Genomic DNA, 22803 nt, shown 5'->3' on the forward strand with positions numbered 1-22803 from the left:
AAGAAACAGTCAACTATGCTATCTTGTGCTTTTGGGATAGTTGCAGCATAGGGAGAGAAAGAACATTCAGGAAGTATCCCATGGAATTAAACTCTTAAATAGGTAATGAGAATATTGTAATGATATCAATTTTCAAGCTTGTTAACATTGTGGATTTATGTGGTTCTATTTTTCTAGCTTTTGTCAAGAAAAAAGAAATACCTGCACTGAAGCTTAAATACACCATAAAGCCTGGGAAAAGATAACTATGAACTGTTCATTTGAATTCCTTTCTTACATTACTTTCCTTTCTGTTCTTCTTTAAATTTACTAATATGGCTTTTCCTCTTTTCTTAAGTCTTATTTGGCAGATATGTAAGCAAATCTATTCAAAAACCCTGAAACTACTGTTATTGAGCGATGTACACCCTGGGCTCTTCTAATAGATGGATGTGTAGATACAATAGAAATATTATTGGTATAATGAATTATTTAAAAGTAAAAAAAAAAAAAAAAAGAAAAACAACAACAAAAACCCAGGCACACAACCCAACCAAAAAAGAAATCCCAAATAATAAACCTCCTGATGTTTGGATGGAAATTAATACAAGCTGTGTTCTTGTGTAGCTCTATTGCTGAAAGATTTCATATTTTTTGTGCTGGGTGTTCTGAGTCACTGCAGTCTGAGGGTTCATGCAGAAGGGAGTTAAAAAAAACTTCAGACTTTTTGATAGTAACAACAACAACCTCAAACACTTGTTGTGTGGATGGAAATAAAGGACTTTCTCAGGTCAGCTGAAATTAGTTGGAGTGTATTTTCCTGGTAGGTAGACATTCCTGTGCCAGAACCTACTTACGCTATTGGTAGAAATAGCTGATATCACCAGAGCAGCCATCCCTGAACAGTCATGAAAAACTGATTTATGCTTTTACTTTTGGAGATGGGTTCTCTTCAGCCAGGGCGGATGTGCACTGGAAGGGAACAGTGCATAGGTAACTTGCCCTGTGCTGCTTGTTGGTTGTGATGGCAACTAAATGGCTCAGTCTCCAGTCTTGCCAGTCTGACCTCTCGGGAGCGCTATGTTGTGATAGCAGGGGAAAAAAAAAAAAAAAAAGGCAAAAAAGAAGAAAATAATTTAAAAATGTGGCTCTATTATGTGTTGCTTCTGGAATGCCATTGAGACAGTCACATTTGAGTTTGTGTCTAACTAGCTTAAGCTATCCGGAATTGAAAAATCATGTACAGAAGCTTGTGCTATATCGTTAAATTTATCACCACAAATGACAGTAGGAACCAGAATCTGTCTGGTGAGTTACAATGTTGCCTTCCGTTATGGGGACAGATTAACTACATTATAGCCCACATAAATTGCATTTACACCACATGAATTTGTTAGGGCTGTATATCAGAAAGCAGTGTCTTCTCTCCTACTGACAACATTACTTTGGCTTTACCAGTACTTGGCATATTGGATCATACTATCCAATTATCTCTCTGCTCTTTCCCTAGCATGGGTGTTTTGTCTTTGGTTGCTTTGTCTGCCCGGTTGCTGTGTTTTTCTGTCACTTTCTGCCTTCTTGCTTCTTTTCTCTTTCAGTATGAGAACAGAGTGACAGTGATTCTTGAAAACTGCCACATTTGACAGGGATGACTTTCATGCCATTGCTGAGCCAGCTGTACAACTGTGTAGCTCTAGATATATTTACTGAAGTATTTTCTTGAGCACTGGATGGGCTGAGGTGTAGGAAGGAGGAAGGAAGTGAAATCTAGACTGAGCTCTCAATTACCTGCATGGGAATCTGAAAGATTTTCTACTTCTTGCTTTTCCTTTTGTCCTGGACAGATTTCAGTGTGTCTTTTTAAAATCTGAACTAAAGCAAGTCAGACTGTAATCTAACCGCCTTGTTCTAGAGGGGGCTCAGTAACAGGACCCTATTTAATACCCTGGCTGCTACCCTGGGCTTCCAGCTTTGAAATTGGTGGCTCCAGGCCCTTTTGCACTGTGCACTGTTCTTGATTTTCCTTTTCCTTAGTGGACTGTATTATGGCATGGAGTCTCAGCTGAGTTGTTCCTTCTCTGTCCTTAGCTCACAAAGCTGGGCTGGATTGGATTCTCACTCACAGTCAGGCAACTTTTACATCTTCTTCCTTCCCCTCTCCCCCCCCCTGCAAAAATTTGTTTTTTTTTTTTTAATTTTATTTATTTATTTATTTTGTCGCATATCAGAGGTGCATTCATTTTGTGTTCTAATAACTCACTAGCTCCTGAAAATTTCTTCCCCTGTACATCAGTCCTGATAATCGTACCTACTTTGACCTACCAACAAATATACAAAACTTTTCTTCAGTCTTTCTCCTAGCTTTATCTCACTCATGACAGCCTTTGCTGTAACACAGTGCACTGAGGACAGGTCTTGAAGGGGGAAAGTGTTTCCAGGAGGCAAATCCCTTCACGCTCCAATGAGCAGGATTATAGCCTTGCAAGATACATGAAGTAATCCATGTACACACAGTAAGATCTCAGTGTTAGCTGTGTAGTCAGTGTAAGCTCACGTAAAGATGAAGATTGTCAGGAAAGGACCTGAGAGCAAACACTGAACATGCTGAACCACAAGGAAATCAGGTTTACAAGAAAAGCATGAATGAACAGTGGCTGCTTAGCATAAAGAGGAAACTGAAGAGAGAGATTAGCATAAATGTAAGGAGCAGTTGTTAAAAGTAATAATATTTTCCCTGTGAAGCATTGGATGAAAAATTACATGCTTCTAATGCAGCAGGTAAGATGAGATTAGTTTATATATGAGATTTATAATGGTAAAGTGGATAAAACCTGGTACAGATCCTCTGGATATTGTAGTAAGAACAGACCCGACAAATACATCTTAGGAGCTATTCAGAGAAGGCAGCAGGTGGAGATTGATTAGATGACCTCTCTGGGTGTTATTAGCTTAGGTTTTGTGTTTCCAACCCTGAGTGATCCTTCAGGTTTGTCACTAATTATGGTAGTGGAAGTGGGTTTAAATTCCAGCTGCATTCCTCCAGCAATGTCAATGGCATCTTGGTTTGCTGTAATTGGTGTACAGGTGTCATCTTGGCCTCTTCTTTAGGCTTATTTAATAACGAGAGCTTTTGGGATGGTTTCCCACTTCGCTTTTCTGTATTCTTTTTATTCCTTCTTTTTCTCCCTCTCTAATGTAGCTACCTGTAGGCTTTCGAGATGGAAATGTTGTATCATTCTGGCAGATAAAACCCACTAGCATTTTCATGGGTTTTCTTTAAGGAAACGTTCAAGCATATACCTCCTGCTGTACATACGGATACAAGCTTTCAGTCTTACCCTGAAAAATAGTTGGATCCCTCTAAGCTAGTGTAGCTAGAGCACGTAATTGTATTTTTGCACTTTTTCCTGTGACAAAGTAATTTCTGAAGGATAACATTGCAACTGTGGTGATTACATCTTAGCTTGAGTGTGCAGGAAGAAGGATAAGAAAAACAAGCACAAGTAGACTGCGCGGGACAAGCTGCAGTGAGGATAGGATTAAGCTCTGTACAGCAAGGGCAGAAATGGAAACTTCTCTTCTGCAGTACTGAGGGTGGCAACAGGGACTGTGGTGGGGCGGAGGCAGCTTCCAGTTGGGGTAGAAAGCTGGGTGGTGTTGAGCCAGCAGCAGGTGGGAGAGCAGTGCAGGAATTCAGTTGACCTTAGTGGACCACAGCTCAGAGGTGGAGTAAGATGGGATTCTACTTTCTGCCCTCCCAGTGGTGATTCTGTTCAGAGCAGGTAACTACTAGATGTCTGGTTATCTGCTAATATTTCCACTTCGGGAAAACATCATTGTAGCCCAGGTTTAGTGATAAAGGCTAACTCATTTTATTGTCATAAATAATGTCAGGGTTAGTAAAAGGTAATTACAATTAATAAGTGTCTTAATTGTAACAGTGTAGCTGGTTAGAGGTAACTCTCTAAGCTGCCAGACTCAGTTTTGCTCAGGAACCTGTTGCCAAGACCCACTGCTGACATCCAGATGTAATTAAGTTGCATCAGTGATAGTGTACCATGAAATCCCGCCTTTCTCTGTGACTTCTTTTGTCTCTCCCTGCTGCACCTTCTCTTAAGGTTATTGTTCCATGTTGTCCAGGTTGCATTATTATTATAACATTCCTGTGAAGTCAGCCAGCCACTGCAGCCCTTGTGAGCTAGACATCCAACAGCTATGTGCGTTGTGACAGTATTACTAACTAGCAAAAGACCCATGCTGCACCTCATTTAGAAGATGATAGAGAATATCTGACAAAGAAGATTTTGTATTTGTCTTGTAATGATAGCTATTAGAAATAGACTGAAATTATCAATGGATTGCTTTGTCTTCGTGTGTTCTTGGGGCGTTCGGACTCTACACCTGTAGATGATAGAAGTATAGGATAACCTTAGATGATAACGCAGAGTAATCCTGAATTGTGCAGCATCCTGATGGCTTTGAGTATAGGGTGGCAAAGAAGGTGCGATCTGGCTTTAAAGCAAACTTGTGTTATTCCATCTCAGTGCAGTTTCCTCTTCCCATGTAGTAGTGCCTGTGTTGGACAGTTGATTCACTAGCTCTAGAAATGGAAGATACAGACTAATCTATGTGTTGCTCATGGCCCTATGCAGGGCTCAGAAGCAACTCCTGTAAGTGCAACGGAGTCCTTTTCCACTTGTTAGGTGGAATATGAAAATGCTTCTGAATTTCAAAGATGCAATTTGCTATTTCTGGCTTGTTTTGACAAGGAGGTGCACTCTCCGTCACTCTCAGGTGCTTCCAGGAGACGCCTCAAGAATTAAGAGTGTAGGCAGCAGTTCAAAGTCTGCTGTCATTCATTTGTTCTGCTGCTGGGGCAGATGGGCTTTGAGTCACAGAGACATTGCCAAGGTCTGTACTATCTGTCCATAGATCTCCATAACGCATTGGTTATACAACCATGAAGCTTACAGCAGTGGAACATCCATCTGCCTATCTCCAAGGGCTGCCTCTTTTCACATGATCATGATCCACAGATACTGCTTGATAGAGGCAGAAGAACATTATGCCCTTGTAACAAATATCATGGTCATATTCAAGAATGACCTGATGTGTTAGACCTGATGTGTTGAGGTTCACACCTCAATTGGGCAACAGCTGAACTTGGTACATGTACAAAACCCACTTGTCTAGCAGGGAAGGAATGATGGTCTTGTGAGTGTAAAGTCTTTAGATTCACAGCCTGGTTATGACAGTTTTCTGGCAGAGCAACTGCCAATGAACAGTGGTGACAACCTGGCCTTCCTGAAATTGGTAGGAATGGGAGTCTTTTGTCCAGACACCAGTATTTGCTGAACGCATAAGCACTTTTCGAAGCCTCATTTACTGTACACCTTTAGCAGGCTGAATTCTAGCAGCTTCTGTAAACAGTAGTATTAAATGTGATACAAGCCATCAGAGGGAAGGAAGGGTTCCCTCTGTACAGCACATGTGATGAAAGGTAGTGTTTCTGAGAGTTTCTTTTTCCTGTGCTTGATTTTTTTTTTGTTTGATCTTTTTTTCCTGTAAGCAATCTGAAATTAAATTTGCATCTGCTTGGCGGAATGAGGAAACCACTTTATTTATGTTTTTGAGATTAAATTAAGTGAATGGTATTTTTGTTCATTTTGCTTTTTAGGTGAACTTGATTTTCAAATACTATTTAGAAACAGAAAATCTAGGCTCTGTAAGAAACCAATGTGGAGGCTAGATAGCCTTATCAACAACTGTTTTGCTCTGATCTTATCAAACCTTGGCTGACTACTTCAGTACCTTTGGAAATCATCTTGCTCTCGCCCTTTTAACAGGAGTGGTTATTTGACTGAGCTGAAAAAAAGCAGGTCTGTACCAGACCTAGGGAGAACCTCAGAATTTGGAGTTTTGGGTTACAGTGCAGAATTCCTACTCCAGCCTTATGCTGCAAATGAGATGGTCCTAGCAGAACCTTGGCTGCTTTGTATGATATCGATGGGTGTGCTGCCCTGCTCTGCTGGGCAGCTGGTCCTTCTGGAGAGGGTGTATAAAGGTACATGTTGGCTCTACGTGGAGCAGTTTGAGATCTGATTCAGGGGTGTCCCAGGCTGTATTACAGCCTACTAGTATCCAAGAGTGGCTTTGCATAAATAAACTGTTTTGCCACCTCAAGTTGCTTTTTTATAGAAGGAATGATGATAAAGGGATGTGTGTGTGTATATGCACGCATACGTTTGTGTATATATATGTTTATAGCTATCAGCTATTCTAAAGTTTAAAAGGGTATTATATTATAGAGCCAGGGTTCTCTTACTTACTCCAACTCATGTAGCATAAATGGAGTTTCTATTACAAGGCATCAGAACCCATTAGATTACAGAGACATTTGGGTTTGAGGGCAGACTTCTGCAGATTATCTGGTCCAGTTCCTGCACAGCCCAGCTTCAAAGCTGTGTCCAGCTGTGAGGTTAGGTAGAGTTGCTCAGAACCATGTTTCGGATATCTCCAAGAACAGAGATAACTCCAACTCCTTAGGTCCCTGGTGAAGATTTGATCTCCTTTGTCATGTGAAGGGTATCTACCCCGAAAATGTCACTTCATACACTTCACTGGAAATTCCCTTGGTTCAGCTTCTGTTGTTGCTTGCCAGTAAGGTTAGTGTTTGCTAGGTGAGACTTGGTACCTCTTTTTGTGGCAATGACCCATAAGTACGGGGGATCGTAAATTAGGGAGGTCAAATTAGGAATCTCTCAGCTATTTCTGTTTCTGAACAGGGCTGGCAGTTTCCCATTTGAAAGCTTCACAGTGAAAGTAAGATTCATTTTCTGCCAGTCTCCCTGTTTCATTAAATTCCTGGTCTCAGCAACAGATTCATTTTGGACTATTTACTGTTCTTGTTGCCATCTTTGTCATTGGAATGGGATATCAGCATGTTAATGCCTCATATAACCCATGAATGATGGTAGTGCACTGTCGCTCTTTGACATTTTCAATGCTCTGTAATTTCATTATCTGGTCATTCTTCCCTTTCCCTGTAGTGTAGTGTGTCTGACATGATGATTGCCACCTCTAATGTCTTTCTGCTACTATTTCTAAAGATTTTCCTCTGTCATTATGGGTGGTTTGTCTTTCCCAAAAGGAAGGTAATTCTTCAGATTGAAAAGAACTTTATCTTGCATCCTCAAACAGTTTTATTTTCCTTCCCCCCCCCCCCCCCCCCCCCCCCCCCCCCCCCTTGTGGCAGAAATAATCACTTGCTGTTTCTTTGTGACTTTCTTCACTCTGAAGGATTTTAAATTACTGAATTAGATACATAAACATCGCTCTTCACTGTAATGTCGTCACTTTTCAGGTGGAACAGGGGAGTTTTATAATAGAGAACTGTGCTGCTCTTGTTCACTGTACATATTATTTCTTTAGGTGCTATGATCTCTACCACACAATGCTAATACAAGTCAGATATTTCACAATTCTCATTCGAAAATAGACTTTGAAAAACATTACAGTAAGAGAATGTTTAATAAGTGTCTTCTCCTTCGGCTCAGAAGCGGAGAGTTGCTGTATGTCTCATATGGTTTATTCCTCTCTGTGGTCCACTTCAGACACTCATCTTGGCATTTCTTAGGTTCCTTGTTACTGCAAGGATGGAGGACACTGGCAATGCCCTTGACTTTTCATGTCTTACTGTGGTACATTACAGTGTGGTGTTTTTATTGGTTTGTCTTTTGAAGTGAAAGTCTGAAGATTGTTCAGTGGAGTTGAGAAGTGTCTTGGGGACACGTGAGGTTCTGTCAATTGTTGTAGACAAAATGCTGTCCCTTCTAGTCCTGCTTTTCAACGTGCACTAAGTTCATGGAGTCAGCGTCCATGGGTGACTGATGGAAATCCTGCTTGCACAAGTGTTTGGCAAATGTGTCTGGATATCAAAGGTGTAGAGGTCAGGGCTTGTTTTAGAGAAGCACACCAGAATATGACAAATAATAGCAACAGTTAGGCGAACAGCAAAGAATCTTGTATTGAGTGTAAGAGTTAGGATTAAGTGCCGAGGGCATTATGATGGGCAAGAGCTGGCACGGATGAGCTGGGTGGTGGGGAGGACTGTTTGTGAAGGCTGTTAGCCTAGGTCAGTCTCTATGTGCTTCTGATATACAGGAAAAAGGGATCAACTCTCCCCTCTGGATTGAACAGAGTGGAATTCAGTGAAGACCACACTCCTTGGATTTGCTTTAACCTTTTTAAAGACAGGAGATGTTGAAGTTTAATGTTTAGAAAAAAGCTTTATGGAACAGAATTCTCAGCCACTCTCTGCAATCTTACTGAAGAGGCTACCTTGCTGTACAGCTTTAAATCTACACTGGACAGAGAATTAGCAATTATCCCGTAGGGAACAATCCTCTATTTTCTGGATGAGCTAATAGGTCTCTTCAATCTCTAATTTCTGTTGCACTGTGAAGATGTGGATGATTGTTATTAAAGGCCGTAAGAAGCAACTGGTCAGCTCATTGCTGAACTGCTATAATTTATGGATGTTACGCATGGGCTGCAGTTTGCTTAACATTGCAACCCATGTATTCTAAATTATTTCCATAGTGCTTGACCAATAAAATTACAGGTTTATTATGTTTATGTGGATCTCTTGTTTAATCAAGAATGTAATGTGTGATGTGAATGCTAAGCTGCTGCTCTAAAATTACCCCTTGTTCTCTTGATGTAAGAGTGCTTGAATCAAGTTGGTTTTATTTCTCATTTATGTTTGAATGGAAATTCAATATTCTTGAATACGAAGGGCTTGTGGCACCTGCAAGTACCAGCAATGACTGTTCAAGACTGCTCTGTGCTATTCTGACTTCAGTATTGCTAATTTGAGGCATTCAAAACATCCCGAGTCAATTTTCTCACTCCTTTTATGTTTGGAGAAAAAAGTAATGCAGTGGAGTTTAGAAACATTATATAGCTGTATTTACAGTTGAAAACAGCTTTCTATATATGTGTGGGGGGAAAAAAAGTATGGGATGTTTTGGGAAGTATGCAGTGCTCTGTGAAGGAGAAATCACAGACTTTAAACGGAGTTCTGAGCATATTTTGCAACTTACCCTCTGAACTCATAGAAGTGGGAACTGAGGGCAGTTTGGTTATTATGTTGTTGTTGATGTTGAATTTTTGTTTTAAATCATCACTGGTGTCCACAAGCCAGGGTTTTACAAACAAATGAAGTGCAACAGTCCAAGAGAGATGACTTGAGCTATGCCGTGGATGGCAGTATGCTGTTCTGACAGTTTGGTTCAAGGCTGATGCTCACGGTAGCATCATATTCCTGTTGGGACCTGCTGTTATTGCTGTAGTCTTTGGGTTTGTGTGTGAGCTGCTGGAATTGGTCTGGTGCTGGTGTAGTTGGTGCAGAGAGTCGTATCAATTACTTGTTGAAAGGATGGTGTGGGGAGTACCTTTGCTGGGGATGCTGATGATTATCTTTGGAGCATTTGATCCTTCTGTAAAGGGACTCAGAGAAATGCTTCTGGTCTGGAAAATGTTTTATAAGTAGTCAGTTATGATAACCCTTACGAAAGGGGCATTCATAAAACAGCAAAGGGAAAGTTGGCCTTTGGACTTGTTCTTGACTACTGCTGCTTAAAAAGCTTCATCCTCACTTTTGGATCTGGTTTATGTTTGCCCTTTGTCTTGTGGAGTGTTGTGATTATTTCAGTTATTCTGAATGATGGGTTTGCAACCATCCCATGAGCTTTAGGACTTGGGGATGGTTCACTGAAGAAACAGAGCACACAGAGCTTGCACTGTAACTTCTGGAGATGATCCTGCTTTACCTGATGAAAAATTGGCAAATTTATTCCCTAGTGCATTGTTTAAGGTTTTGTGCTTACACATCATGTATCAATAGGACTGAATTTCACCTTCACTTAAACTGTGTCACCCGTCTGTCCTTACTGCCGTCTTGTAGACACCTGGACACTATTGATTCTTTCTAATCTAGGCTCTAATAAAACAGAATGATGTATCTGGTGTTCCTGGCCATTCTCCAATCTGTGTTTTCATTTCACAGCAAGTGTCAATCTTGTTTCATTGTGTGGATGATGCTAGAGAGACTGTAGGGTGAGGAGTGACAGGGCAGTGCGCAGTTCTGCTCTTTGGACTTCATGGTGTTTATGAAGGCAGGATGTTGTGGTGTGACTGATTACAGAGAGAAGAGATTATTCACACAGAAATCTAGGGCTCTTGAAACAGCAAAGAGAACCAAGATGTCAGATCTTACCAGACCTGTAACAGCCAGTACATTTAGTCTGTCTGTACTGTTCCTTTGTATCTTAGCCATTCCCTCTTATGTTCCCCAAGGGCAGAAGGACTATCATGAGCTTTGAGAAATTTCTGGTGTTGAGCATGTGGCAGTGTTGGGATAGTCAGTGGGACTGTTACTGCTGTTTAGAGCCCTTCCTTGGTGGCAGGTGATTCTTGTTTTCCAATGTAAGGTGCATGGCAACCCTTGGGGTTCTTGTAGGGCAAAGAAGTGAGTCTTCTGCTTAAATCTAACCTTTTCTATGTGAGACTTGAAGGGGTTCTTACTCTTAGGTTACAGTATCCTATATCCAATTCTTATTAGCAGTCCCAGTTCAAGTGATGATCAGCAAAGTCTCAGTTTGACCATGATTCCTATTTTCTCTGTGAAAAACGATATAGGCATATCGAAATGAAATGAAAACTGTGCTTCATTGAAATGAAGGCTGTGCTTCTATTTCTCCAATGGCTAGAAGGAAAGAATTTTTCAGGATCCTTGGATCCATTTTATAAGAGAAGGAGAATGATCTTATGAGTTCAGACCTTCCTGAAAGCTTTCTGCTGCAGTGAGGTTGTAATAAAGAGCAAGTAGGTATTTTTATCTGATCAGCTGCCCCTGAACCCCAACCAATCACCAGACAGCTGCAAAAGTTGGTGGTGCTTTGGATTTCTGCAGTGGTGTCTTGCTTCTTCTTTTATACAATCCACGCGCACAATGTAGAATCTGTGCTTGTTAACTTCCTAACTTTTATGGCTTTGAAATTCTTAGCCATGATGTTGCATTAAAGGAGATCTGAATTCAAGTTTCTCTATTTTCTCAGCTTTTTTTTTTTTTAAAGTAATGGAACACTTAAGTCTGCAAGAAAAATTGCCCTTGACAGCTTTAACTGCACTGTTCCACATCTCCCCATGTAGACATTAGCACAAGATATTTCTAAAGTGGGAAAAATATTTTTTTTCTATCTTTCAGAGCTCAAAAACAGATGAATGTATTTTTTAACCCCCTCAGATTTAACACTGGCTTACACCAGAAAATTTTTACTGAGGTTTTTACATACTCCTTCATTCTTTCCCCTACTGTGAAGCTGGTGCTAGTCCTTCAAATGACAGACTTTTTTTGGGGGGGAAAAAAGGTGCATTTTTTTTCCTTCGTATGGGGTCAAGTTTTATGTCAGTATGTTTTACTTTCTTTTAGGAAATGCTCAGCTGGGGAAAAACGTTCACTCTGGGAGAAAGGTATAGATAATACAAATTTTTATTTTCTTGGCAGGCAGAAAACTGGCAAATAGCTGCTGTGGAGGGCAAGCTGAGCGAACTGCAGGTTCAGACGTGCACTGTCATTGCTCCTCCACTCTGGTGTGGGTTGTATCCCCTGGGTTATGGCAGTGCTGTGGGGTTACCCCATCCTCTTGGTGCCTTATAATCCTTAGCCCTAAGTTAGGTTCCCCTGGCAGGACATTTTAGAGGCTCACTCTTTTAGTTTGCTGGGAAAGAGGCAACCCATCAAGCCCTTGAATTCACCACTTTTACCTTCCCGTGGCCAAACAAGACAAAGCAGCAATCGTGGTGTGTTCCCTGTGTTAACCAGTCAGTGCGCTATTTCCTCACATTTCCTGTTCAACGTACTTAGAAGGTTGCTTGATCTCTAGGTGAGGTTATTTACAAGCTGTGATGGTATGGATCACTTTCAGTCTGTCTTGCTGGTGTACCTGCAGTCTGAAATAGCAAAATGTCCAAGAGCCAACCTCTACAGCATATGCCTAATGTCCATCAACCCGCTCCTACAGTTGTTTTGTTTATCAGACAAAATGCAAACAGCTTTGGTACTGTGGTTCTTTGGACTGCTGACATTGCAAACAGCTAGCTCAGTGCAGTTGGTGTAAACAGAGGAATCATTTCCAGCCTGGATTCTGGAAACATCTCATGAAGCAGATTTCATGAGTCTACTTGATTGAGCCCTTTGGAGGAGACGGTCCTACAGCTCCAGGGGTGTTTGGCTTGAGTGAGGATCTGCTCTGTATAGTAACAAAGAAAGGAAATTGTGCAGGGAGAGTGATTTCACAGCAACAGATGAAAATATTTTTGCTTATCTACCTAATGATTCATTACAAAGAATAAGGAAAAAAAAAAAAAAAACAACCCACAACCCAAAAAATGTAGCTATGGTGTAAGGGATTGAAGTATTGTAGTGATCATGAAATGCATGTGCGTGACAGATATTTGAGTTCAGAATTAAAATGAAATCAAACATAAAGTAATAAAGATGGCTGAACTGGTCTTCACTCTTGATTTGAAAGAAATACCAGTAAAAAAAGGAGTTGCTAAGGCAGAATTTGACCTTACTGCAGCTGAGCCGGTAAGTTTCAAAGTAGCTGTGGGCATCTGCAGAGAAAAACTGCGGTATAAATGTAGGTTCAAGGTCAGAAAAGTGCTGTCAATTTGACAGAACTCTTTTTTATTACCTTAATATATAAGATAATCAGATCGTTTCAACTTTGTTGAATCTGTAATAATGTAAAAAATATGTTAATTGGCTAGTTAGCACTCGAACTGTTGCTTCTGACCTTTTGTCTATGGAGAGCTCTGATTTGTGCTTTTCTTTTACCTCCAGCACTTTCTGATCCCGTGTCCTTGTTAGCCTTCACTGACCCACGTCGGCTGTGATAGTCACTCATGTATTTTAAGCTATCACTTTTGTTTCTTTTTTTCTGTAATGATTCTCATTCCTTGTTTTCACTACTACTTTAATTACATTTATGAATGCTTTAGCTAGACTTATTTAAAGAATTACAATTAATGTTTTTATACTAACAATGTTGTATGCATTTGAGGTCAGGTGGTAAACATGTGGGAAGATCTAAATGCAGAACTTACCATGACAGAACAGTCTGTGCATTTTGCCATTTCCTCTATGCTCATAGTTTTTATCTGGAAAACTGCAGCAATCCTTATTTCCCTGGTCTGTTGCAATCAAGGGAATATGCAAAAGTCAAAGGTGCTTGGATTTGATGCTAATAATGATCCTACAGTAGGCATGGAGGGTCTTCTAACTGGCCATTAAAAGCAGAAATGAGGGCTTTTTTCTAATGAGTATGTCCTTCCCCTTTGTGGTAGCATCTGTGACATTTCAACTTTTGGACTGGTTCTCCTGGAGGTAGAAGGATGTTTTCTCACAGTAACGTTCTGAGACAATAGTATTCAATTCTGAACAATAATATTGCCATCACCCTGCAGGTGGGTGAACTCAAGCATAGCAGGCTGGCATCGGGGCTGGAAATAGAGCAGGGAGGCTGCAACACCCATTGCCTCCCTTGACTGCTGGGTCTGTGAGCGGTCCGCACTGTGGATCTGTTCACTTGTCCATCTCTTGCTGTCATGTCAAAGGCAAGGCTCTGCTTTTTTTGGGAGCACAACAGGTGTGACTTTCTGTTCTTTGGTATAGTAGCTAATTCTCCTGATCTAGCAGTGAAGCATTTCCACACAAACAAGTATATCTTTGGATCGTAGTCTGGAAAGGGCTTCAAGAGGTTAAACCATCACTGTTCTGAGGGAGAAAGTCCTGCTTGTGCTCCATTCAGTAGAAGTTAGAGTGGTTCATTGAAGTCTAAGGACGATCACTGATCTTTATATATATGTATGAAGTAGGAGTCCTCGGGTAGAGCCTGAAGCCTGAAATGGAAGAACAAAGAAAAATTTTTATTTATTTTTTTTTAGGGGAAAGAAATCATCTTTATGGGAGCTGTTTTTCTCTCTCGCTTTTAGAAATGGCTCAGACAAAGTTCCTCACCTAGTTTAGTTTTCTTTATGAAATCAGTCAGTCTTCAGTCCTCAAGGAAGACCTTCACCTGTCCAGGCAGTTTATAACGTCTCAAAGGGCTGCTCTGTCTTAACTTCTGTCAACTTTTTAGTAATTTTTTTCTCTTTAATTGTGAGCCGTCCTCAGAAGGTAATGTGCCCAGACTTGGAGTTCAAGTCATTCTTCCTTTTGAGATCCCCCTGTCAGAAGCTTTAAATTGCCCTTCAGTAGGTACGTGACTCCACAGAGTTAAATTGCTGCGCAAAATCTGCTAGCTCGCAGATGGTATCAGAAGATAATTGGAAGGAGAACGGAGCTGGCAAAGTAACTGGGGCCTTTTTTCATTTTCTTCTTGAACTTAGGTAGAGGTGCACACAGCAACTTAAAAAGGAAGAAGAAGAAAGTGAAAAAAGATAAATTAAATTTCCCAAGGCTTCAGTGGAAGTTTCTTAGCAAAGGGTAAGAATTGGGAGATATGATCCAGCATAGGTTGCTGAATCAATAAAAATAAATTATGAGTTCTTTGCTATCAGCTCTTATAATGCATGATAGGGGGACCTTAAATCATATCACCTCCTGCCAGGAGAGATTGTATTTATGTCTAACTGACTTACACAGAGATAAAGCTCAGGCTTCTGTTATTTTAAGCAATCTAGATGTCTTTTCTGGTGGGAATGTGTGTTTGTGTGCAGCAAGGCCATCCAGAGGAGCTGGGAATGATTTTGTGGAGCACAACTGTGCCTCATCAGAGGTATGGATTGTGTAACTCAGAGGGGGCTTTTCCATCTGCCTTCAACAACTGGTGCTACTTATAAGCTGCTAATAGTGTTGGTGTGTTTATTCATGATAGTCTGGAATTCTTAAATGTCTCCTGTGTTTTATTGCTGTCCTTAAAAAGGAAGCTAATTCACCATGCCTTTCTCAGAGGCTCTCTCCTGGGGGGCTAATAAATCTACCAATACTTAGCTTTTATGGAGTACTTTTCCCCTACAAAGAGGACAAATGCTTTACGATCTGACCCGGTAGCTATGTTTAGGGCTCCACTGCAGCCTCTGGGACAGAATCCAGCTTCTCTCTAAGGGCTGATAAACCATGCTGGAGGCCTTTCTTTTATTTCTTTAGGAAGGAGATGTTAAGAAAGTGATTATACTTTGTACGTGCACGCTAAGTGTAAGTAGGTAGTAGGCAGAAGGTATTTGCTGAAACTTAGGATTTACCAGTGTGGGTTTTTAATGTTCCTTAGGGAGTGGGTGGGTAATTCCCTATATATATAGATATATATTGTGGGAATATTGTGCACTTTTTAATGTGCACTAGAGAGATGGAAGACCAACATGGCTGACTGGCAGACCCTTATACTGCTAGTGGCTACAAATACCTCTCCTTTGACTAAACACTGGGATCAGTGCTTTGGGAGGAAAATCCAAATACTTTCCTGATGCTTAAATCCAAAGGCATGAGAGCCTACTGGGTTCAATTCAGAATCCTTTCTCAATAGGGAAGCACATGGCACTGGGGAGGCATCTGCCTCTGTTGGAGCCAACAGGTTCTCCTTCTCTGACATGCTGTGTTCACGACTGAATTGCCAAAGCAGGGACCCAGTGTACTTGCATCCTGTCCTGCTGCCACTGGGAATCATGCAAGAGGAGGAAGGTGTGTTTTCCAGCAGTGTCTCTTTCTACAAAGTGTGTTAGTGTTGCTTTTCTGCAGATCCTGTTCGTTTACCCCAAGGTCTGGAGACGAGAATTTCAAGCTGCTGCTTTCATCCAGAGCACACTTTTGTGTAGGTAATGTGATTTGTTGCTGGTGTCCTGGGGGAATCCATGGGAAGAGTTCTTGTGGTCTGGCTCCAGCTTATTCTGCTGTCTGCTTTGAATGGAAAGGGGGAAGGACAGGGGAAGAAAGAGTGTACTCTGGCACCTTTCATACTGGAAAGTAAAAAGCAACACAGGCAAGGGAGAGATTAAGGGAAACTATCATTCTTTTAGTTACTAGCTCTTGTCTTGAGGACAAATTTGACAGCCTCAGCTGTTTGGAGATCATAGGTTCACTGGAACATGTTTTGCTTTTGTGTGTGATCTTGGGGATTTGTCTCTTTCAGTTTTAGAGGGCTCTTTTACCAGCACTGCCTGAAGCCACCCACAGATCATTCATCTCTTCTCTAGAGACTTTTTTTTTTAAAAAAGGTCCTTTGCTTAAGATGACATCACTTTGCTCATGCAGAAATGTCGCTCTGATTTCCAGTGGGCAGGATTTGGCCTGCATTTGTTGTTAGCACCTATGTTGCTTTTCTCTTGTGTCTTAGGATATGCTGTTTCTCGCTAGTTTTAGTATCTAGAGTTGTTTCCTTCAGCTGTGTGCAGCAGACTGGGGAAGAGTTTAGCGCTGAAGGTGTTGATGGTCTTTCATTAGTCACTGTTCCTTTGTATGAACTCAGATTGCAGCTTTGTCTTTCAGGAGATGCTTGTTCATCTAGATTAACTAAATCTGTTGAGGTGGACTATTGCAACCATGTAAAATTCCTGGATGGAGATTCTTCTTTAGAATGAAATAGTATTTAATTTGATTTTTTTTTCCAATGAATTTGCAAAGTGAATTGAAGCAAACTCAAAACATTGATTTGGATTCCTCTTCCTGAGTATTTCTATGTAGAGAAACAATTTTTCCCCACCTCTGCTTCTTCATCAGTAAAACAAAGATGACATTACTTGCCTTTTCTCATAGTTGTGGTGATTGCTGAATCTGTTAACACCTGTGAAATTTATGTTCTTCACATGAGAGCTTTGTAATGGCACTGTATGCTTCTTGCACTCCCAGGTATTACAACTTAGCACTTAGGCTTCCAGGTTAAATGAGGATGGTGATGTGGGTGGTCACGTGTGTGCACATACGATGTACGTATGTGGTGTTTTTGTGCTGGGGAGAATTCTGGTGGGATCAGGATTATGCAGCAATTGTTTTTGAGAACTGCTAGACCTTGATGTAGGAAAATGCTTTTGCTGAATCTGCCTGGGATGGAGTTTATATATATATTATATATATAGTTTTTATTTATATACATATATATTTCACATAACAGCTTGAATTTTTGACTAAAGCAGGGTTCACACAGTAGAGTTTTAGCTGCATAGTGTCAAAGTTTTCTGTTTTTTATTCTGCTCCCCAGGCATAGGGGAGGGATGCAATGAGGACACCTGATCCAAGCTGTCAAAAGGGATATTTCATCCCATTTGACATTGTGTGCAGTGATAAAAATCAGAGAGTAGTCTTTCTAAAGTAACCATTCCTGAGAGACTTGCTGGACATTGGTCTGGTTATGGGAGGCGGGCAGTGATTGCTTTTTCCCTCTTTCCCCCACTTATTAAGCAATCTTTCTCTCAAATGAAAAGTTTTCTTCCATTTGTTCTTCTGATTCTCTTCCTCATCTCACTGGAGTGGGGCGTGAGTGACAGTCTGGGTGGATGCTCAGCTGCAGGCTGAATTCAAACCACCCCACACATCAGCATTAACATATATTGAACACAGGTATGTTCCCACATTTGTGTAGAGAAAGGCAGATATTGGTGACTTTTGCCTCAGTTAGCTTTAAATGCAGAGAATCGGAGAAAGGTTATTTTACTTAGCAAATTCACCGCCCTGAGTAATTCCATTAGCTTGTTGGTTAGCTCATCTTTTAAAGAGTCAAAATTAATAAATAAAGACAAGAAAGAAACAAGCAGCTAGGGATCTCCGTAGCACAGTGCAAGTCCTCAAGCATTTTAAGCCTATTTCCCTTCATCTGTGAGCAGTTCCCTGATACTGGTTCCCAGGGGCTGTGCTTATTCCCATTTTTAATTTATGTATTGGGCTCTATGGCTTGGGGAAAGGTGGCTGAAAATTGTGGGCAAGCTTGCTGTGGTTGGTGCGTGGGGCAGAAAAGGTTTTAAAGGTAATGGAAGTAGGTCTGTAGGCAGGAAATAGAGTCTGTGACCCCAGCATACCAGCACAAGGTAGCAGAGAGCTCTCATTTTTCATGTGTAACTCTGTCTACAGTTTTGTTTTTTTCTTTGTTCTGCCTTTGTTCTGTGTGCTGCCTAGTGCTCATCCCTTTGCTCATTATTAATTACTTTCTGTAAATATGTGGACAGGGCTGTTGATGAGCTGTGTAAATCTCTGCTGATAAAGCAGGATCACTTAGAAGGGAGATGAATTTCATGAAATGGATCAGTGCTGGCTTTTCAGACATCTATCTGAAATGATCACTGTTCTCTTTGGCTGCTGCTCCTCTCCTCCAGTATGGATATCTCCTGAGAGGAGCATGACTGCCATTGACCTGGCATTTCTTGCTTGTTCTGAAGTTCACTGTCAACCTGCTGAAGAAACTGCAATGCCTTTTCATTTTAATTTGTGGGTGACAGAGTAACGTATCTACTGTGGGGTATGTGCAAAGCACTTTGCCACCTTGGAATTGGCAAGATCTGGAGGAGGGTTTAATGAACTAAAGTAAATTTCCTTTGTAGTAAAATTTTATGAGCACAAAAGATTGCTATAACACCAAATACTCTGGAGAGCTGCTGAGCACTCTTGTGATTTATGGGCTCAGAGATTCCTAATAATTTTCTGAACAATAGGAGCCCCTTCAGGGACATGTTTTCAACATGGAAAGAGACTTCTCTTCCCCTTTCTTTTTATATTTTTCTCTACTTTCACATCAGTCCAATTGTGTCAAGACTTGAGGTTGCTGCATTGGGCAGTCTTGAAGACCTGCTGACTGTAGGAGGTGCATCACATCAGACCGAAATTCAGTGGGCTAGTACACTTTTACAGTAGGATGTCAGGATTTGAAAATAGCAGAGAATCTTAAGCTGTATTAGTGAATAAGTCACTGAGGATAAGAAAAATGCCTACTCCTGTTGATTAGAAGAGATGTTATAGCAGGGTATTCAGCCAACAGTGCAGTCTAAAGTAAGCAAAAACATATAGGATGTGTGTGTGTAAAACACAGTGAACAAGAAAGTTATTGTAAGTTATTTCCAAAGCAAAAAGAATAATTTTTTCTGATTATCTTTCTCCCATCTCTATTTCTGTCTTGAAAACTGAAACAGTTTATTGAATTTTCAGGTCATTTAGTTTTGTGTAAGCTCAGCTTTAAATTGCATTTTCCAGAGGGTTTGTATTGCCTTGAGGGAGCTGTAATTCAGCCTGACCTATTTCCCAGCTCTGTCCTGCAGCCTGGTCCTTCTGTTTTCCTTTTCTGCCAGCTGAGCTGCTCGGTGCCCCCAGGGCTACCTGCCTCTGGAGTGTCCAGGGAAGTGCTGCAGCCTGCCCTGTGGGGGGAGGAGGAACTCTTCCCATCTGAGCTGTGCTCCCTGGAGCCAGCATTATGAGCCTGGAGAAAAATGTAGTCCAGCATTCAGCTGACTTGAAATTAATTCTGGGGGGGTTGATTTAATGAACAGAAGCAAGACAGTTTCATTTGGGACTATAAGGATGTTTTCTTCACTTTTATTAAAAAAAAAAAAAGCTTAAGTGAAAGTTTTTGTTGTTTCTAAATCAATACCACTTGAAACTTTTTTTATTTCTTTTCCCCAGAGCAAAATGTTTTCATCTTAATTTAAGTGGAAGACTGGGCTGTGGGGTGGAAACTCTAGATTTCCCACACTTCAAGGGAAGAACAAAATATATATGTATTTTTTTTAAGCAGTACGTTAAATGTAAAAACTCCAATTTTCAATTCAGCTTTTAAAATGAAAACTGTCAAGATTTTAATATGAAATTACTATAACACAGAAAAGCCATGGTCATTTGTTAGCACTGACGAAAAAAGGCCAAGCTTCTTTACAAAGTGAACATTGGAATCAAATGTCTTGACTTGAATCAGTGAGGGTTTTTCTTCTTTCTCTCAACTGTCAGAATTCAATTTTGGATTTAACAAAAAAAAAAAAGTGTATCTTTTTCTTTCATTCTGTTTCCACTAAAATATTCACGTACACAAATGTGCTAGGAAATGGGGTACTTGCTTAGAGCTGCCCCCCTTCACCCTTAGAATCACACCATCATAGAATATTTGATGGAAGGGACCCTTAGAGGTCGCCTAGTCTAACTCCCCTGCACTGAACAGGAACATCTCCAGCTCCATCAGGTGCTCAGAGCCTCTCCAATCTGACCTTGGGTGTCTCCAGGGATGGGGCACCCACCTTGCTGGTAGTCACTTAGTAGTGGCGTGGCTGGCTCCAGCATGACATGGAGGTCTCAGAACAGCCTCTTGAAATGCTTTGAGGTTTCCTTTGCAATGCTGTGTCAAAAGCACCCTGTGAAAACAGGTCAGTAACCAGACGTACCTTTGGGCTCTGGTTTGTGCCCTAACCTCATGTGAGCTGCCTCCTTAGTAGCGCCATTTGTGCCTGTAGTTTCCTCCTGTAAGGCTTGGGGAATGTGCCCTTGCAGTGTTTGTCAGGTAGGCTGTATTCAAGCCTCTCCAATCTTCTCTAGTTTTCAAGCTTCTCAAGTGTTGCAAGCATTACCTGTATTGAATTTGAACAATATTATCTCAAAAACCAGTGGGAGGGGATAGAGGCCTTTGGGGCCTATGAGGTGAGTGCTTCTGTGGGCAGTATGCTGCCCGCAGCTGCCCTGTGTTAACCATGGCCTCAAGAAACTCCTGCTGCTTCCTGGTACCCTCTGTGAGATTGAAGTGCAAAGGGATGGTTATGCTTTTGTTCTCCACACCTTGACAACAGGCAGAGCTGGAATTTGTTAGGCATCCTGGGTACAAATTCCAACAAGTCCTACTAAACAACATGCGTTTACTTAGGATTTATATCCAGGAGCTGAGTAGGATTCAACCCCCTCCTGCAGAGCTGGCATTATCCTGCTGTTTGCAGGATTTACAGCAGACCACTGACATCTTCAAAAATACACAGGGGATGTGAGGAGTGGCATATAGGATGCTGGAGGATTATGGTTGCTGCCTCCATTTGGAATTGCAACTTCAGGAACAATTATCCTGATCAAACTTGAGCAGAATAGGGAAGAAAAGCTCCATTTAAGAAGTTTAGGGATTCAAGATCTGCTAGCTTCATTGGAAGTTCTGCTGGTTTCATGGTGACTAGGTGTCAAAAGAGGGAAAGTATTTTTGTGAAACCTCTCCAGAGCCGTGATCAATTAGAAGAGAGTCACTTCTGGCAAGGCAGTGCTTGTGCTGTGGGGCATGGCTTCTGAGAGCCTCTTGAGAGAATCTCTGTGGGGTTGTGGGATGCCTCCTAAAAACATCACTCATCAGATTTTAGTTGCAGGCTGGACTGCTTCCATTGGTTGGTGTTAGGGGATGCTGTATGTGTGTGTGCCATGATGGCTGTGACTGGCAGCTGGTTCTCCTCCATTTGTATGGGAAGGTGTGTGCAGGGTTTAAGTTGCAATAATAAACGGCATTGTCCTTATTTCCCCGCTGCACAAAAACAGTTTAGGCTGACATGGACTTGCATATGCTGACTCAAATCTGCCTGGCAGGTTTCTCTTCATACTCTGCTGGAAGCAGCTTGGCTTTTATTTCCCTCCTAAAGGTCTCTGCATGGGGAAATACAGGGAAAAATGCAATCAGGAGAAGGGGCTATGAATCCAGTAGAGACATGGATGCTCAGTGCATCTTTTTGAAAGCCATTAAGTTGGCCACTGACTGCATAGTCACGTACCAAGGTCCTTACAATTTGAACAGGTCTCTTCCCGGTATTGTGCTGATGGTAACAGACTGCTGCAGCCTTTGTGATATTGATTAATCCTTCGGTATTTTTCCTTTCTGTAGAGCTTTAAAACTCCTCATCCAGTCTTCACCCAACAGCCTTTCAGTTAGGAAACCCAAACAGAAGGAATGGCGAGCCCATCTGCTGTGGGAGGAGGAAAAAGGAGGGAGAACAGGTCTTTTGAAGGAAGGGAGGTAGAAAGCTCCTTGTTGCAGCAAAGGTAGTTTGGGGCAAAATGGACTGCTTTGTTGGATAGGGATCTTCATAAACAAACTTGCCATTGCTATCCATGATGACTACATAATTCACATCAGCATCTTGAGAGAAAAAGAAACATGTCAAATATAATTTCTGATTGGGCTGTTGGATTAACAAGGGTGCACCCAATTTCATTCCTGACCTTGAATAACATAGATGCAGAGAGGGCAACTCACAATGTTCAGTTAATTCCTGTTGGCAGGTTTTATTTTAAATGCAAAATGTCTCTAGGATTAGAATAAATGTTAATGGTTACATGATGCATTAAGGGAATGATTTTTCCTTTTTTTTTTTTTAATATAAAAACTTAATCTCATAATACTGCAACTTTAATGGATAAATGCTAAGCTCTCCTTTGGGTGATTTCAGATGCCTAATGTATTGTTACACAGTCTAAAGGAAACTTTTTTTTTCTTTTCCCTTTCTCTTCTAGGTGATACTCATTCTGACAAAGCTCTATGACTTCAACTTGGGAAGTGTTACTGAGAGCTCACTGTGGAGGTAAGCAGATCATGCAGAGCACAGTACTGGTGTGGATGTGTGCACTGTGCCTCTTGTAAAACTGGAGGGTGGTGAGCAAGGGGGATTGGAGCTGATGTGGGGAGGAGAGGGAAAGGAATATGAGGTAAATGTGAAGTTGCTTTTGGAGAGTGGACACATGATTGAGAAAACATTAATTTACATATGTGAGGCTTTCTTGATGTAAGGCGTTTCCTTGATGCCCAGAGGAGGTTGGTTTCATTTAGTCCTTTC

General features: G+C 41.2%; 1 protein-coding gene across 1 annotated transcript in view; it reads left to right on the top strand.

Annotated features, from left to right (window-relative positions):
• Window positions 1-22803, top strand: part of SORCS3 (sortilin related VPS10 domain containing receptor 3) — a 268000-nt gene that overhangs the window by 56558 nt on the left and 188639 nt on the right. The window contains exon 2 of the mRNA XM_421749.8: window positions 22484-22551. Coding sequence (XP_421749.3) covers window positions 22484-22551 — 68 coding nt within the window. The remainder of the gene's footprint in view (window positions 1-22483; window positions 22552-22803) is intronic.

Source organism: Gallus gallus, chromosome 6, assembly GCF_016699485.2.
Source record: "Gallus gallus isolate bGalGal1 chromosome 6, bGalGal1.mat.broiler.GRCg7b, whole genome shotgun sequence".
In the NCBI taxonomy this organism is placed as follows: domain Eukaryota; kingdom Metazoa; phylum Chordata; class Aves; order Galliformes; family Phasianidae; genus Gallus; species Gallus gallus.